We start from the raw sequence: 16,191 nt of genomic DNA, 5'->3' as shown, positions 1-16,191 counted from the left end.
GATTCGGCTCTGTGATTGGTCCAAATTTTGACAGCCAACCAATCACAGAGCCTGAACCGTGTCTTGAGACCGAGATGCATCTTGAGTACTGACTATTTATACGGGCCTAAGAAACCTCTACTTTTTTTAAGTCGATTAAAAATATTATGTAGCTAGAACTTACCACCGCTGGTATCTAAGTGAACATTGAGCGTCAAGTGTGGTCCGAATTCGTGGGGCGCAGCTGCAAGAATTTGTGCGAGCGTGGTCTGCGGTGGAATGTAACCGTCTATGCCGTCGACTTGTACCCGTATTGATGACTCGAGCAAATCTAAAAAAGAATTTAATTTTTAACATAAATATTTTATGAAACAGTAAATACGACGGATACAAAAAATGGAAATAAAAAAATCTGTTTTAGAGTATACTAACCATCAGTGACAGAGAGTGCAATTGCGTCGTTATTTTTGGATTGTCGCTTTATTTTGATTTGTTGTTTGAGTGTCGTATTCTTGACGTCTTTCAGCCGCTTGTCCTTTGAAGCACTGGCGGCCGCGAGCGACAACTCCCAGGCCTCCGCTACGGTCATGATGTCCGTATCAGAGGCGCTCCGCAACACAGAACCGGAGCCTGTTTCGACGCCCGCACCCGCCGCGGGGCTCGTCGAGCCTGCTTGACTCGACTCGTCCATAGCCGGAACTAAAAAATTTGTTTTTTAATACTATCTTTGCTAAAATCTTGTATAATACTTTTTGTAAAATGCATCTAAACAACCTGACCCCGACCAGCAAATCATAATAGCTTTTATTTTTATGACGAATCAATTGACACATAGTTCATTCCACTTTCAACAGTAGATTTAATTCTAGGATGGAACATAATTATAAACATAGATATTATAATTTATAACATAATGACTGCAAAACCCCCTTCTATTAGTTTTATGTCTTATACAAAGTATGAGATAATAGCAAATTACTTGGCGGGCAGTGATCCGTGAGCACGGCGCGCACGGTGGTGTGTACGGGCAGCGTGAGCAGGTCTTGGCAGGCGGCGGCGGGGTGTCGCGAGGCGGGCGGGGCGGCGGGGGCGGAGCCGGCCGCTCCAGCACCCGACCCGCCCGCTGTGCTCGCCCACCGCAGCGCCACCGTCACACGCTCGCCAGACAACACCAACCGCAGGATCAGCGCGCGCGTGAAACCAGATATACCCTCCGCACCTGATAAAAGAAAGAAAAATCTTGTATGTACCATGTAAATATAGCTGTAATATTGTCGATATACTTTTGATTGTAGACGTTTCATTTTTAGTAATTGAACATTAACATTATAATATTAGATAATTTTTAGCGGGTATCTCTGTTACTCACAATAGCACCTCACATAATTATTTATAAAACGACATGTCATTTTCGTAAACCAATTACATACAAATAAAGTACCGAATAAAGTAGAGTAGAACATACTTTTATTACTTGTATTCTTCTATAGATTTCTTTATTTAAATATTTTTTTTTTTTCTATATCACTTACCAGTATGCGGCATTGATTCGAGGATACTATGAAGAGTCGAAGCGAATAATTTTTGATTGGCTGGATGACACACCGTTAGTTCCGCGAACAGTCGTATCGTATTTTCTTCCAGCTGTGAGTACAACGCTCCTTCTTGCCATGTACTGTCGAGTAAAATCGGAATTACAAATCGATTCATACTCTATACTCCATAGATTTCTCTATCAATATTTGTTTGATGATCAGACTTTAGCGGAAACACTATACACAACAAAAGCTTTATTATGTCAAATTTAAACTAATTTACTGTAGTAGTAGCCGCAGTACTAGATATAAAAAATATTTCATTCACCTCTCAGCGGGTCTCGGGTGACAGAGCAGACGCAGCAGCGGGCGCCAGAAGATCGCACCGGGGCCGCCGAGCCAGTCCTTGAGCCGGCGGTCGGCGCACACCAGCCGCGCCCACCACACCAGCTCACACGCGTTCTTCATCGACGGCAAATCGACGCTGTCTGTGACACAAAAACAACGCACATATAGAGTTTTATTCAAGTTAGGAAAACAGTAAGGCTGCCTTCACATTACGTCGCAAGCAGTGCGGCTGCAACGCTGCTGCCGCACTGCTTGCGACGTAATGTGAAGGCGCTCTAAGATACACATAAAATCTTTTTTGAAATATAATATCTTCGCGTTCATAGTCTTATAAACAAAGATAGTGTAATAAAATTATACCTGCAAATGCGGGCGGACACTCCTCGGACATACTCGACTCAGAATCTTCAGCGTCGGAGTCACACATAGTAGCATCTTTATCCAACTTTTGGGCGTTTTGTTGTGATAAGATCGATTCAAGTTTCGCCTCACTAAAATCTGAAATAAATTTCTCCTGTTAATGCACTCTAATCTCATCTTACTTTTACCTAAACGTAAACAAAGAAACATGGTATGCTAGAATGTGAAATTTTAGGTTATCCATTTACATTGATAGCAATAAATATTGTTATAATATGTTTTGTTATATGATGAACTAGATACTACAGTGCTCCTAAAGTGATAATGCGCATAGAAATTTTCTTAATTTTCCGGCAACGATCGTATTTCCCGAGCGTCGGAAGACGTCGCTGCAAGCGCTGTTTTAAACTTAACTTTAAGGTGACGCGTTGATAATTTGGCTGCAGCAATATCGATTTTTCTCAACATTTACTAAAGCTAAGAAATTAAAGTTCATTATCAGTATTCATCATGTCTTTATCTTTGAATTACCCATAGCATTACACGATTGGTCAACTTTTATAACACAGAATATTTGATCAAAAATACCTCTATAAAACAGGGATTCTAATTTTGCCAACAGAGAAGTCATTTAAGCTTCCAAAATTTGTACATAAATTAGTTCAAGTATGCACTATAATTTGCCCATAGCTTTAAAATATATGAAATATATTTATGGTTTTTAAATTACACGACAACAAGCGATCTAAAACATATCCGAAACGATTTTTACTTTAACGCGGCATCACCTGAAAAACAGCGCTTTGCAGCAACGTAGAGGCGCCTGACATTGCTTGGACGTTACCATGATAACGCCGCGATGGTTTCCCGGTGAGTTATAGCACTTATTGACGGACCGGCGACAGCGGACAGCCGCCGGCTATATGATATTTACTTCTCTATTTCCTTTGAACAAGGTGCAAAATGCAAGTGCATTGTTTGGGGCTCTTACGTTTCATAGATTCGGGTGTTTTTGTGATTACAATTTGCATGCGCATTATTAATTTGGGAGTACTGTATATAAATATAGATAAAGATAAAAGTTACCAAGCGCCATATTGCTATTTTTACAACAGAGCCGTTTAAAGATTCATTTTTACTTTAAAAATCTTACTGTTAAATAAATTGTTTAATAAAATATTGTTCAATATTATTGTAGGTCTAGGGGCGCGCTTGGACTGTTTTTTCATACCACCGTCGAATAGTGAACATGCAAATATAATATTTATGAAAATGTTGCTATTAAAACGTTAAAAAATATAAAAGAAGGGCCACTGCAGGTTAATATTTTATAAAATATTGTTTTTTACAAAAATTACGAATTAAAAGTAACTTGAAACGGAACGGATTCCAAAAAACCAATCAGCGTTCAGTGAAGTGTGACGTTCAGTGACGTTCAGTGACAGAACTACACACATGTTATTCCCGCGTTCCATTTAGCGTTAAAAACGATCAAAATTCCGCCATTTTGGGCGTTTTGATCGTTTTTAACGCTAAATGGAACGCGGGGCATAACAACTTTTTGAGAGGTACAGGTCAGTTAACTAAAGCTGGCACGATCAACACATTTACACATTGCGCTTGTGTCATACAGCGTGATGTTACAAGTCAGTCACGTGTGATCGGCGCGCGGCCAGCGTTCGGGACTCTAGTCTACCTACGAAATCCTTAAATTTTTAAACATACTGTATATAGTGAAATTGAATAACACGTGTGAGTACTGTGAACGACGTGCCAGCTTTAGTTGACTGACCTATACGATCAGGTGGGGCCACTGTCAATAATAATTGTCATACAGTAGTGACGTCATACAGACTGTAGATCCGTTTTGGTGCCAGAATTTAAATTGACCATTGACCACATTTTTGCAGTAAATTCCAGTGTTTTAATTTTTTAAATATACTTGTGGTGTATTCTACATGGAGTTCTTTAAAATAAACACAAAAATAAAAATATCGCATCTTCCCTATTATCCTACTATTGATTTATATATTATGTGCAAATATAAGGTTATCCTATAAATATTTTAAATAAAAACGAATTAAACTTTACCTGCAATAGCGCTCACTAGCGCGGCAGGCAGCGAGCTGTGCAGCATCGTGTGCGTGGCGGTGGCGGACAGCGACGCGGCGGCGAGCGACCGCAGTTGCCAGCTGTGCAGTCGCGACGCGAAACCGTCGAGTGACCGCGCCGCTGTGGCCGCCGGCTGCTGCACCTTCGTGTCGTCCGTCAAACATTCCATGCTGCAAATGTTTCAGAGTATAATAATATTACGTGTTTGCGTACTACGTACGTAGTATTTTTAACATGTAGGCATTCTATGAACGAACGATTTTACGTCCATCGACACCATAAAATTAGAAATAAAAATTCTAAATATTTTATTTTTGAAGTTATGTTAATATAAGATACATTTACACCATCACTAATAAAAAATATTTAAACTGCGAATAACTTTATTGTTATTCGCAGTGTAAATATTTTTTATTGGCATTAGTTCTGGCATTTTGGAAACATCACATTACAAACACCGTGCACCTTGAATTGTTAAACGCATATTATATTATAAATATTACCTTTCGTCCATTACAATTGGAATTTCCATTTGTTCCATCAGCAATTTAAATAGTTCTGGTCGAATGTAGCACATGGAGCAGAGCACTGTTAAAAAAAAATGTAAATTTGGTTAGTACAGGTTTGTTATTTTGAATTCATAAAACAAATTAAAAGTTGTAATTTCTTACCAGCATCTAGTGCTTTTTTCAGAAGACTTGTTTCGGGTACGTCTTTTATCCACATATACACTAATTCGAAAAGATCGTCCGTTATTAGATCTTGTAAATTGTCGAGAAGCCACTCAGCTTTTAACATCCACAGAACCTGAAAGAATGTTTCAGTAAAGCTGTGTTGCATGAAAAATTAAAAATACTACATTTTGACGAGTTCCTAAAATACCATGTTTAATCAATTTAAAACCGAACTATTCAAAGACACATAAAAATAGTTATTTTATTTTATTTAGGTATACAAACAGTCATTTTATGAATATGCTAACAAATAATTTAACAAACAAGTTAAGTACCATAACATAATTATACAAAAAAGAAGACAAATAATAATTATAATGTTTAATGACAATACCTCGGCGAGCGTGTGTATTAACGCAGCAGAGGGCGCGCGACGCTCTCGCAGCCAACGCTCGGCCGCGGCGCTCAGCCAGCTCACGTACGCTCGCGCGCAGCCGTCCGCGCCCCACCGACACAGCGCCTGCGCCAGCGCGCACACCGCGCCCACGCTGCCGCCCCACTGACTCGACGAACCGCTTTGGAATGCTAGCGAGCGAAAATTATTTCACATTAAAATATCCTAATGCAGGCGTAACGACTCAGTCTTCTATATATATAAAAATGGATTTTCAAATGTGTTAGTCGCGCTAAAACTCGAAAACGGCTGGACGGATTGGGCTGATTTTAGTCTTAAAACATTTGTAGAAGTCCAGGGAAGGTTTTAAAGTGACACAAAGTTCACCGGGACAGCTAGTTACGTATAAATTATGACTTATTAAGATTGATTATTAACGAATACATCGTCATATAAATAAGATGATAAAATAACATTAAATTAAGTCTTCATATCAGAATATAATATAAATAATGCTGCTTATTTTTACGAAACCTATTTTACCAAGCTATGGTTAGTATAACACATAGATAAAATATGTCATATTAATAGGAATACCGTGAGCATGCGCGTGTGCATCCATAGACAGTAATGCAGTGAGCAACTGTGGGCGCGCGGCAGGCAGCGCTCGCGCGGCAGCTAGCAACGCCAGATGCGCGTGTTGCGCCGCCGGTCCGCCCGCCACCACGCACGCACACAGCGCCCGCACCGCCGCAGCCCCCGCCCCTCCAGTCGCCCACACGGCGCGCTCGGGACGGGCTCGAGTGCATGTCCACACTATACGTGCCCAACGGTTTCTGCAAGCGTAAAAATAAAATTTTTACTTGTATCGAAGGCATGCATTTTAAAATATTATTTGTTTTTTTTTAGTTGGCAAATAAAAATTTGAATCAAAAATTATACAAACGTACGTGTAGGAATTCGAATCGGGTAAATGTCGATCGGGCGGCGCAAAGGCTGGCGCCACTAGCAGTCGGAGCTGGAGCAAGCCCATGTTGGAGCTGTCCCTAGGTCGGTAGAGGCGCAGCAGCACCGTATTGCAGACCACGGGCTGCGCCACCACGAGCCGGATGGACGTCATGCCGGCCGTACTCTGCGGCGCGCCCAGCGGCGCCACCGTACCCCCGCAACCCGCCTCCACGCCGACCGCACCCGGGCAAGCTGCAAACGACGAGGAGCTTAAAGTTATAAGGCTAGTTTCCTATGTTTTTTCTTATTGTCAAAGGAACTCTCAAAAACATAGGTGAAAAAAAGACTCCGATATCTTAAAAACTCTCCAAGATAACACAATTCTAAAATCAAATAAACCTTTCCAAAACGCTCCCTACAAAAATAATGCCAGCACCACGAAATAGATAACACTACAGGAAAGGGCATATGGGCGTGGCCTGCGCCCATATGCCCTTATGAGCATTGAAGGCTCATAAGTCATAAGAAATAAAATACGTAAGTATTTTGAAAATGCCTATTTTATACCGATAAGTTTTTATTTTTTAAATCTTCTAATCTTTGACCTTGGCAACATCGCTGTTATTTACACATTATTATTTCTAGGCGTGAACGAGCACTTATAGAATATATTACAATCTAATACTTTAATTTTACAATTTTACAATTTGAATATACCAGCTATAAGTTTACTCTGCTATTTGCAAATAACAAGTGTTCGGTATAACAAAATAAGACTTAAGTATCAGTGCTTAAAACGTAATAACTCACTGGCAAGGCTGGTGAGGTGCGGTTGCAGTTGTATCTCGTGCAGTCGCGCCGCGTACGGCAGCGTGACGGTGAGCGCGAGCGCGGCGTCCTCGGAGCTGTAGAAATGGTACGTCCACGCCGCCGCGCGCACTCTACGCGCAGCGCACGCGCCGCCGCCGCCCAGTAATACATCCGCTGACTGGGCGGTAGGATTACCGCAGGTCACCGTACCTATTATAATTTACAATACAAATACAATACTGTTTTGTCAACATCATCTTGTAGTTCCTTAAAACGGTTCGGACATTTTTCTAAATGTGTATTTTTCTAATTAAATTTGTAATTATTGTTACATGTGCAAATTATTCTTAAGTTAAAGATTTCATATAAAATTATAGCTGTAAACATATGATTAGGGAAGAGTAATGTGTTTTAAGAGCTGTATTGTTGTCGCATATAACTTACAAAGTGGTGCAATATTAACAAGTCCATTCGTTGTTTCGACAACTGATGGCTGTGTTTTCTTAGTGGAGGCCGGTGTCGATAAATTAATAAGTTGCGGCGGTAGCTTCAAATGATTCATGAGAGAGGACACCAGTCCTTGCTTATTGCTGGGACCAGCCTGTGGAAACAAACAAATTATTAATTAATAATATTCCAAAGCATGATATATGCGCCCCATGCATCTAATAAGTAATAAATTAATAATTCTACCAACCTGGTGACAAGACGTTAATTTATCAACAGCAAGCTCCATACCTCCAGCGTCCAAAAACGCGTTTAATACTTCCGGCTTATAGAACAGTCTCACGATAAGATTCTGCATTCCTTGAGACAAGTGTACTACTTCTTCTTTCCCTAAAAACATTCGTTTTATTTATATAAATTTATGACTAGTGGGTTCAAATATGCTCCTCTATATTATTGTCAATAAGGAAATACACATTTGGCCGATTTTTTTAATTACTTACTCAGATATTCCATTAAACTGGTGAGCATAAGCACTGGATTCGTAGCAACCGAAGGGATTTGGGCTACCAGCCAGTATACTTCTTCTTTCAAAGTCCAGTTAACAGATGAAGATTCACCATTTCCACCTAATTAGAAAAAAAACATTAACTTCTGGACACACGCAATCGATAAAATAAAAAAGACTCCTAAAATAAAGAAAACTTACTGGGACTAAGCACTAATCTCATGCCGTCGCAGAACGATAAGGCCTTGTAGAATTTTTGCATTATGTTAGGACGTTTTAAGACTGGAAAAAAAAGACAGTATTAATTTCATCTTTGAAATGAAGTATAGTATATACCCCGGGAAATTAATAAACATTATCTTACCCGTATCTGCCAAACACGGTACTTTCGGCGCTTGTTGTTTTTTCTCGTCCTCGAGATTAGTTCCTTCCATTTCTGCGGCGTTATTTTGAGCTTTGCTTTCGTCAGTTTGGGACAAACGATTCTAAAAAATTACAATAACTAAGTAAAAAATGGAGATGTGACGGCACCGCTTTTATATGTGTACTCTTATCTTAACTAATATTATGTATATGAATCTGAAGAGTTTGTTTGTTTACTTGAACGCGCTATTACCTCAGAAGCTACTGGTCCGATTAGAAAAAATATTTCAATGTTAGATACTAAATAGCCCATTTATCGAGGAAGGTTATAGAGTATAGGCTATATATAATCTTAGAAGATATCGAAAGGTTGTTACGGAGATTAAAAAAAATGCATGTATAATTAGAAAATATAAAAACACTTTAAATGACGTAACGCTTTTGACAATTTGAACTTCATAGATATGACGGGACGACGTCCGTCGGGCCCGCTAGTTAGCTCTAATAATAATATTGTACAGTGTAAACAGTTGTGCTGACGTCCAACTGACGAACAGTTGTCCAAATCTTATTTTATTGTAAAACTATAATAATCTGTAACATGCAAAATATTTTTTCTTTAACTTTGCCCTCGAGGTTTCCGTGCAGGTCCACCAGAGATGTGTTGCGAGGAATGTGTTTTTAAGATCCAATAGAATATAAACGTCTAAACCGCACGATTTCCGCTGTGTCTGAACTTGCGCTAACGTACCGTGTACGGCACAGCGAGCAGGCGACGGCAATAGTTGAGTAGCTGGTGCAGTAACGCGCGGCGCAGCGGGGCGCGACGCGTGCCGCCCGGCACCAGCACATCCGCTAGCAGCCCCGACAACCGAGCCTCGGAACCGCCCTCAGCGCGCCCGCCGCCGCCTTCACGCACCCACCACGCACACTGCTCCGCTAAACAATACAATGAACTATTATAGTATGCATAGTTAAAACAATTTTTATACTACAAAGTATGCAGTAGGGTCAATTCAGACCGCAACGCGACGCGTAGATGCATTTATAAATTTGTATTTATTTGACAGATTTCAATTGCGTGAAACGTCTTGCAAAATATCTGTCAAATCCATCTACGCGTCGCGTTGCGGTCTAAATTGACCCAACATACGTATGCGAATTGCGAAGGCGCCATTGTTTAACAAATACCAAACAATTTACAATGTGCTATTGTTTAAACTTTAACAAAAACCAGCACATTCATAATAACCTGAACATTATCAACAATTTGATTGCACGCTCAAGCGGAACACTTAGCTGCATTCTGGATATAATCTTACCGACGGCGTCGATGAGTGGCAATGCGTGGGATAAATGCGCGGGAGCCAATGCTGGTAGGAGCGCGTGTGCAGCCCGTAACAGTGCCGCGTGCAGGTCGAGCGCGGACGGCGGCGCTGCAGGCCGCGTCCACAGCGCTGCTAAAGCTCGCAGCGTCGCCAGAGCTCCTGCTTCTCCACGCGCTTTTACGACACGAGCTAGCACGCCACCGAGAGCTGCCGTCGCACCCGCGCCGGCTCCGCCCATTGTCCCGCCCTATCACATTACCAAATATTGTAATATTGAAACTTTTACTTAAAAAGGTTTATTTTAGTACAAGAGTGAAATTAGTCTAATAAAAAAGTACAAACCAAATATGGTTCAGAGGAGACAACGGATCCATCTGAACTCACGTCCATGGACACAAACTTGACCAGAGCCGGAACAAAGTATTCACATTCCAAGATTACACGCCCCATGGTTTGCATACTGCCTTTCTGTAATTTAATAATAATAATGTTATTGTGTACACATTATAAACTGTAAATGTTTACATTTAACAAAAATTTTCGCTAACTTACCAAAAGCGGAAGATTAGCTATCCAAGCCAACGCCTGCATCGATAGAACCCAACATCTCAGCGACACATTTTCTATTCTGGAAAAAAAAGTAGACACGTTTTTCGATATTTTTATATGAATTTAGCAACACGTTACTACGAACCCGAAAGACCCGAAGAAGAAATAGGATTTTCCTAAGATGTTTGGGAAAATTAAAATACAATACCTGACGAGTGCCCTAAGTAGCGCGGTGATGGAGTCCGTAGCGAAGCGCACACGCGGCGCGTCAGCGGGCGTGCCCAGCGACCACGCCGCGGTGCCGCTGCTAGAGCTACCGTTCCACGCCGATCCGTTCAACGTCAGCCACAACGACACCACATTCTCGATATACGTACAGTCCGTCTGAAAATATTTTAATTATTTCAAAATAAGAAAAACTTTTTGTCACAATATCAGAAATAGGCACATGCAGTTTGCAGATATAAACTACTATTCTATAATGTTTCTATATCACCAATTCTAAGAACAACGTCAAAAAGAATTAAAAGTAATTTTAAACCACTAGAGCCACCTCGGCTTACAAAAATTGATAATTTAAAATGTAACTTTCACATATCTCATGTTAACGATTATAATATTGTTTTTAAAATTCCTTTTTAAGTATACACATACCTGGTTGTCAAATTCTAGCGCCAGGTGTCTGAAGACATCATACAGAGTGTGAGCAAGGGGTGGCTGGCGAGTTCGTTCCGGTGACAGAGGAGTTGTAGCATCGGGCGTGTCCACAGGGGCGTCGTCAGGCGGAGTGGGCGGAGCACGAGGCCGGAGGGGGGATGCACGCAACGCCACTGGTAGCGCCGCTGCACTGGCGGCCAACACGCGCCGCGCCAACGCCTCCCCGCCCGCCGCCGCGCCGCTCTCCAAGCGAGCGTCTGTACAGCTTGACACCGTACTATGAAAATAGATTACTATGTATTACAAGTTACAACTGCAATGCCTAACCACCCAGATACTTCTGCTACATAAGAGAGTCAGAATAACTTGTTAACTTGAAACAATATTGTATTAATAGCTTTGCGACTTACCTTACATTGGATTCTACGACTGTTTTTGTCCTGGAAAATTTCGCAGCCTTAGCCAAGTGCTCCGCCACTTTCTCGTCAAATCTCCAATCGTCCGACTCGGCCACTTGCGAAAGCGGGTACCCTAGTGTCATCAAATATACTGCAGAGGAAACGAGCAAGAATATATACAAAAAATATATATTTTGTATCAGTCACACAATGTTATATTGTCATTTGGACTTTATACAAAAGTTATTTGGGACTTGTGTTAAAGAACTTATAATAATAATTAAAAAAACTTTAAAACACCTTACCTGTAGGACTAGGTCGTTTGATTGGTGTCTTCCCAAATCCAATATCGGTGTCACCCACTCGAATAACTCTCGAAGAACCGGCGCCTCCCCAATCTTCGCTCGGGGACGTGCTTATTTCACCATTTTCGTATTCTACCAGATCCTGTTTTTAACAAGTGTTAATTATAAAACCGTCATGACCGTTGTTATAGTTTATATTCGTATCGCAATAGAGTCTAACCTGTAGCAGGGCAGTAAGCGCATGTCTCGGCCAGGGCGGTAAACGCACGGCCATGCGCGCCAGTCCGAGCACGCCGCCCGCGTCCGGTAAAGCTGCGCTGCCGCACAGAGCGCAGAGTCGCCCGATCACCTAGGAATACAACTTTAGTTTTAAATACTTTTTTAAGCATTTTGCTTTGATCTCGTCTTGATCACTTCATATAACATTTTGTATTTCTATTATCATAATATTTAAAAGTTATAAAACATAATTTATAACACATATTAAAATACTACGGAATGCACGCACCAAATATGTAATTTAAAATCAAAATTCCAAAAAAACAGTTGCAGAAGTTGTTAAGTTCTAAACTATTATATTATAATATGATATATTATAGAACTTAACATCACATGCTTAGAACTTGTAAAAGCCTCGCAATACTACATATTGTGATACCACATACCTTTGCGGCTAGTAACAATTGATCTGCGTGCAACGTAGCGTCCATGGCTAGTATGTGTGCGACCAACGCGTGCGCCAGCGCTGCGGCCAGCGGTGGGTTGAGCACGCGCCCGCTGTCGTCCGCGCTACGGCGCCGCGCCGCACCGCCCGTAGCGCGAGACGCTCTCAGACGTTCACGCTTTGAAAAAAGCATTTAAAATCATAATATTATACACAATTTTATTTATTTTTAAATGTGATATTTTGATTTCGATACTTGAAGTAACAATATATTCATTACTTATTATTAATAACAGACTAAAAAGGAAATTTGAGGCTTACCTGTTCCTCTTCAGCACAAGCTTGTATTCCTCGTTTTGCGACTTCCATCCACGCGTCCATTTCGGGAGGCATCTTATGTAACGGCTTCGAGTGCAATTTGCGTCGATGCACTTTACACTCTACGGTGCGCGGTGGTGGTGTTGTGGTGCCGTCGGAACATACGTTTTTAGGTCGCCCTCCAGTTACCCAATCCCATCTGACAAAAAAATGTAATAATTCGTTTTTCAGCATGTAGTCATTATTGTTTTTCAATTAAATATCAATAAGGCTCGACCGAGATTCTCGGTCTCGCTCTCGGCCTTCTCGGCTACAAATCGAGCCGAGAAATTTGTCTCGGTTTTCGGCTATTTAAAGGCGAGATTCTCGGTCATGGGCCATGGCCGAGATTGTAACTTTGTTCGGATCGGCATTCGAATATTATCGCGTGGGGCCATGCGTTACTAGATATAAAAACAATTTAAAATCAAAAGTCACCTGGCATCTCGCGCCGTGTCTAGAGCGGCATCGAGTACGCCGGCTAGGACGGTCAACAGCGCGGACAGCAGCGGGGGCTGGGCACTCGGCTCCGACAGCTGCTGTAACGCGCGCTCACACAGCGCCGCCGCCACGCCCCCACTATCGCCGCGGTGCGCGTACATGCTCTTGCGCGCCATGAACATCACGGCCGCCAGACATCTGCAACAAACAATGTTTTTTTTTTTTATTTCTGTTTGACCTAGTCTGTAACTACTTGTTATGTAAAAAAACACCTTCCGTTTTACTGATAATAAAAAATTATACAGTGAATACGACACAATGTTGTGTCCTTTTGAAACACATTACAAAAGTCGCTCGAAAGACAAATCGTTTATTGTATACCTCATTGTGTAACTTTTAGGAGGATGTTTAGTATAAACAGTATGCATACCTATCGAGAGGGCAAGGCGGCGCGTCACGATCGGCAAAAGGTCCCACGAGCAAGTCCGCTAAAAGCGTCCCCCACCAGGGCTGCGCGGCGGCGGCGCGCGCGAGCAGCGTGCACGCGCCGGCGGCGGTGCGTGCGGGCGCAGCCACGCCCAGTGCCGCTACGCCGCGGACCCACGCCTCAGATATGCCACTGCCACACGAATTCTCCTCCTCATCATCGTCTTGGCTCTCGGAATTCTGTAGTATAATGACGGTATTTATTAAAAGCCGAAATCTCGTAAAATTAATTTTGACAAAAAAAAATTACTTGATTGAATTGAGATTGTATGTTCATATTTTAGAACTTAACAAAAATCTACAACAACAACAACTACTGGATATTTCAAAAAACTTTTGATACAATCAATGACATAATATGATAATTTAATATAAAAAAGGAATTAGGACAATAGAACTTACCGTTAGCTGATTGTGGTACAAGTAATAAAGCAACATATCTATTACGTTCTCCGCAATCACACGCAATTTATCAGTAGAAGCTTTCTCTAGAAGTGCCTCTGCGGTAACAACTCCGCAATTGACAGCTTCTAAGGCTTTAACATTGCTCGTCGATGTCTTCTGTAGCTTTTTCAAAATGTTTGTGCAGTTGTGCAACTGTGATTGTAGTTCGATACACTCTTGGTATGCTGTGATGACTTTAGGATCCGTGTCGTTTCCTTGATTGAGGTATGCCATCATGTGCACCGCGTTACCGTTGTATAATTCCAAATATGGATTAAGTAAATCTATTAATTTTCCTGTTGCCAACCTACAATGACAGCATTCATTAATGTTATATACATGACAGCATTATTTAGTATGATGATCTCATCAAAACCATTTAGTATTTTTTTAAAGTTTTGATTCCAATACAAACTTACCGAAACCGACACGTCAAGTCTTGGTGGAGCGCGCTTAGAGCGTTCACTGATGCCTGGACGTTCGCCACTTCAGTTATTTCGCCGAAGAACCAACCCAAAGGTATTCTACACTTCATAGCAGACATGCCATATCGTCCAATAGTTGTTATCTGCGATTAATAATAGAATTTTAATAAAAAGATAAAACCGACTTCAAATTGTACGTAATTAAGAATTAAAATTCCCTATCTCAAAAACTGCTGAACAAATTTTGATGAAACTTGCAGTATTCCCTAACTTGAACAATGCCTGGTACAACAAAAAAAAGAATCACTTAAATCGCACTGGAAGTTCCGGAGATATGCGTGCACAAACATAAAAACATACAAACATACATACACTTTTGAAATTTGGCACAATGTTCAGAAGCTGCTATAGATTAACATAATATACAAAAACTGGACAGTTCTGGAAATATTACATACATACGCGTCGAATTGATAACCTCCTTTTTTTGAAGTCGGTTAAAAAGATAACATGTAGTGAATCGTTATGAGCTGTATATTGAGTTACATTTTGAATAATCACACAGAATGATCATACCGCAGGATAACAAAACGAAAAATATATTCTATTTTCAAGCCCTGTCAACGAGTCCGCTGTTTACTCTGGTTTATGAATTAATCGATTTTGGAGCAAGATCAATCGAGCAAACAACGAGTCAAATCAGGTAATGAACTACAAACTACAAGTAGTAAACACGTATCTGAAGATACCTCTTATAGTAGGGGAGGGGAGGGTGCTATTTGTGTACTCGAGCGTCATGGAGACCTAGTAGGTTTTTTACATTAGGCAAAGCTGATAAAAAAATAATAAGAGCGTTTTTATTTTATTTTAGCGGCGGGTTCAGAAACTGCAGCCATTTTAAAGTTTTGAAAAAGAAAATATATTCGGAAAATTGCTTATTTAGGTAAATTATAAATATATTTAGACAATAAGGACTAAATCATTTAGTTTAGTGCAAAATAAAATATCTGCGAAGCTTAGGAAAATATGAAGCTTTATTTTTTTATATTTTAAAATTAACCTTCGAATCATCATCTTTATATGGAAGTTTCTTTGGGGTATACTAAACATCCCCTATCTTAATCTGGCAGATCCGATGTCATTTCAATATTCAAAAAAAATTATTAACCCACCACGTGAAAAATCTGATTTCTATACCATGATAACTAGACACATGTCGGAAGCCTATACAAGCTTAATCTGACACGTTCGAGCTTGTCCCGAAATCCCATCTTCCCCCTCCAACTATTATGCTAAAATCCACCAAACCGTTCAGGCTGCAGGGCGTGCCAAACATACATACACACATGCATAAAAACATAATCCTGCTCCCGGCGCAGTCGAGTTTAAGAGAACAAACCTTCATGTATCTCGCGTACGCCGGCGGCTGCAGGTCTGTGAGCACGAGGTGTTTGGTGGCGATATCCGTAGCGAAGGCCAGCTTCACGCAGTCCGTCTCCTCGCCCACCGTCCAGATATCGATGCACAGCGTTACCAGGTCGGAGCACATCGGGATTATCTATATACGAACAACCGTGACATATCAAAACGTCAGCATGCACCAGGCGTTTGACAGCAAACACATACAATATCTACTGTCTGTCAAAAATTTAGTATATT

General features: G+C 41.0%; 1 protein-coding gene across 2 annotated transcripts in view; it reads right to left on the bottom strand.

Moving 5' to 3' along the window:
• LOC121725892 (baculoviral IAP repeat-containing protein 6) overlaps positions 1-16,191 on the bottom strand; it is a 37,822-nt gene that overhangs the window by 9,995 nt on the left and 11,636 nt on the right. For both annotated transcript variants that reach the window (XM_042113058.1, XM_042113057.1), the window contains exons 13-46: positions 15,932-16,090; positions 14,527-14,675; positions 14,066-14,414; positions 13,608-13,843; positions 13,175-13,375; positions 12,701-12,896; positions 12,381-12,557; positions 11,936-12,064; positions 11,716-11,857; positions 11,423-11,561; positions 11,010-11,289; positions 10,564-10,739; positions 10,359-10,434; positions 10,149-10,274; positions 9,801-10,053; positions 9,230-9,417; positions 8,480-8,600; positions 8,317-8,397; positions 8,111-8,236; positions 7,858-7,997; positions 7,605-7,761; positions 7,161-7,370; positions 6,353-6,602; positions 6,000-6,238; positions 5,403-5,593; positions 5,006-5,141; positions 4,838-4,922; positions 4,314-4,504; positions 2,223-2,360; positions 1,843-2,002; positions 1,512-1,654; positions 959-1,198; positions 412-678; positions 164-310 (exon numbers count right to left, since the gene is read on the bottom strand). In XM_042113058.1, coding sequence (XP_041968992.1) covers positions 164-310; positions 412-678; positions 959-1,198; positions 1,512-1,654; positions 1,843-2,002; positions 2,223-2,360; positions 4,314-4,504; positions 4,838-4,922; positions 5,006-5,141; positions 5,403-5,593; positions 6,000-6,238; positions 6,353-6,602; positions 7,161-7,370; positions 7,605-7,761; positions 7,858-7,997; positions 8,111-8,236; positions 8,317-8,397; positions 8,480-8,600; positions 9,230-9,417; positions 9,801-10,053; positions 10,149-10,274; positions 10,359-10,434; positions 10,564-10,739; positions 11,010-11,289; positions 11,423-11,561; positions 11,716-11,857; positions 11,936-12,064; positions 12,381-12,557; positions 12,701-12,896; positions 13,175-13,375; positions 13,608-13,843; positions 14,066-14,414; positions 14,527-14,675; positions 15,932-16,090 — 5,998 coding nt within the window. The remainder of the gene's footprint in view (positions 1-163; positions 311-411; positions 679-958; positions 1,199-1,511; positions 1,655-1,842; positions 2,003-2,222; positions 2,361-4,313; positions 4,505-4,837; positions 4,923-5,005; positions 5,142-5,402; positions 5,594-5,999; positions 6,239-6,352; positions 6,603-7,160; positions 7,371-7,604; positions 7,762-7,857; positions 7,998-8,110; positions 8,237-8,316; positions 8,398-8,479; positions 8,601-9,229; positions 9,418-9,800; positions 10,054-10,148; positions 10,275-10,358; positions 10,435-10,563; positions 10,740-11,009; positions 11,290-11,422; positions 11,562-11,715; positions 11,858-11,935; positions 12,065-12,380; positions 12,558-12,700; positions 12,897-13,174; positions 13,376-13,607; positions 13,844-14,065; positions 14,415-14,526; positions 14,676-15,931; positions 16,091-16,191) is intronic.

This window comes from Aricia agestis, chromosome 4, assembly GCF_905147365.1.
Source record: "Aricia agestis chromosome 4, ilAriAges1.1, whole genome shotgun sequence".
NCBI classification, from domain to species: domain Eukaryota; kingdom Metazoa; phylum Arthropoda; class Insecta; order Lepidoptera; family Lycaenidae; genus Aricia; species Aricia agestis.
Note: the sequence above shows the minus strand (reverse complement) of the source record. Positions and strands in the feature narration are given on the sequence as shown.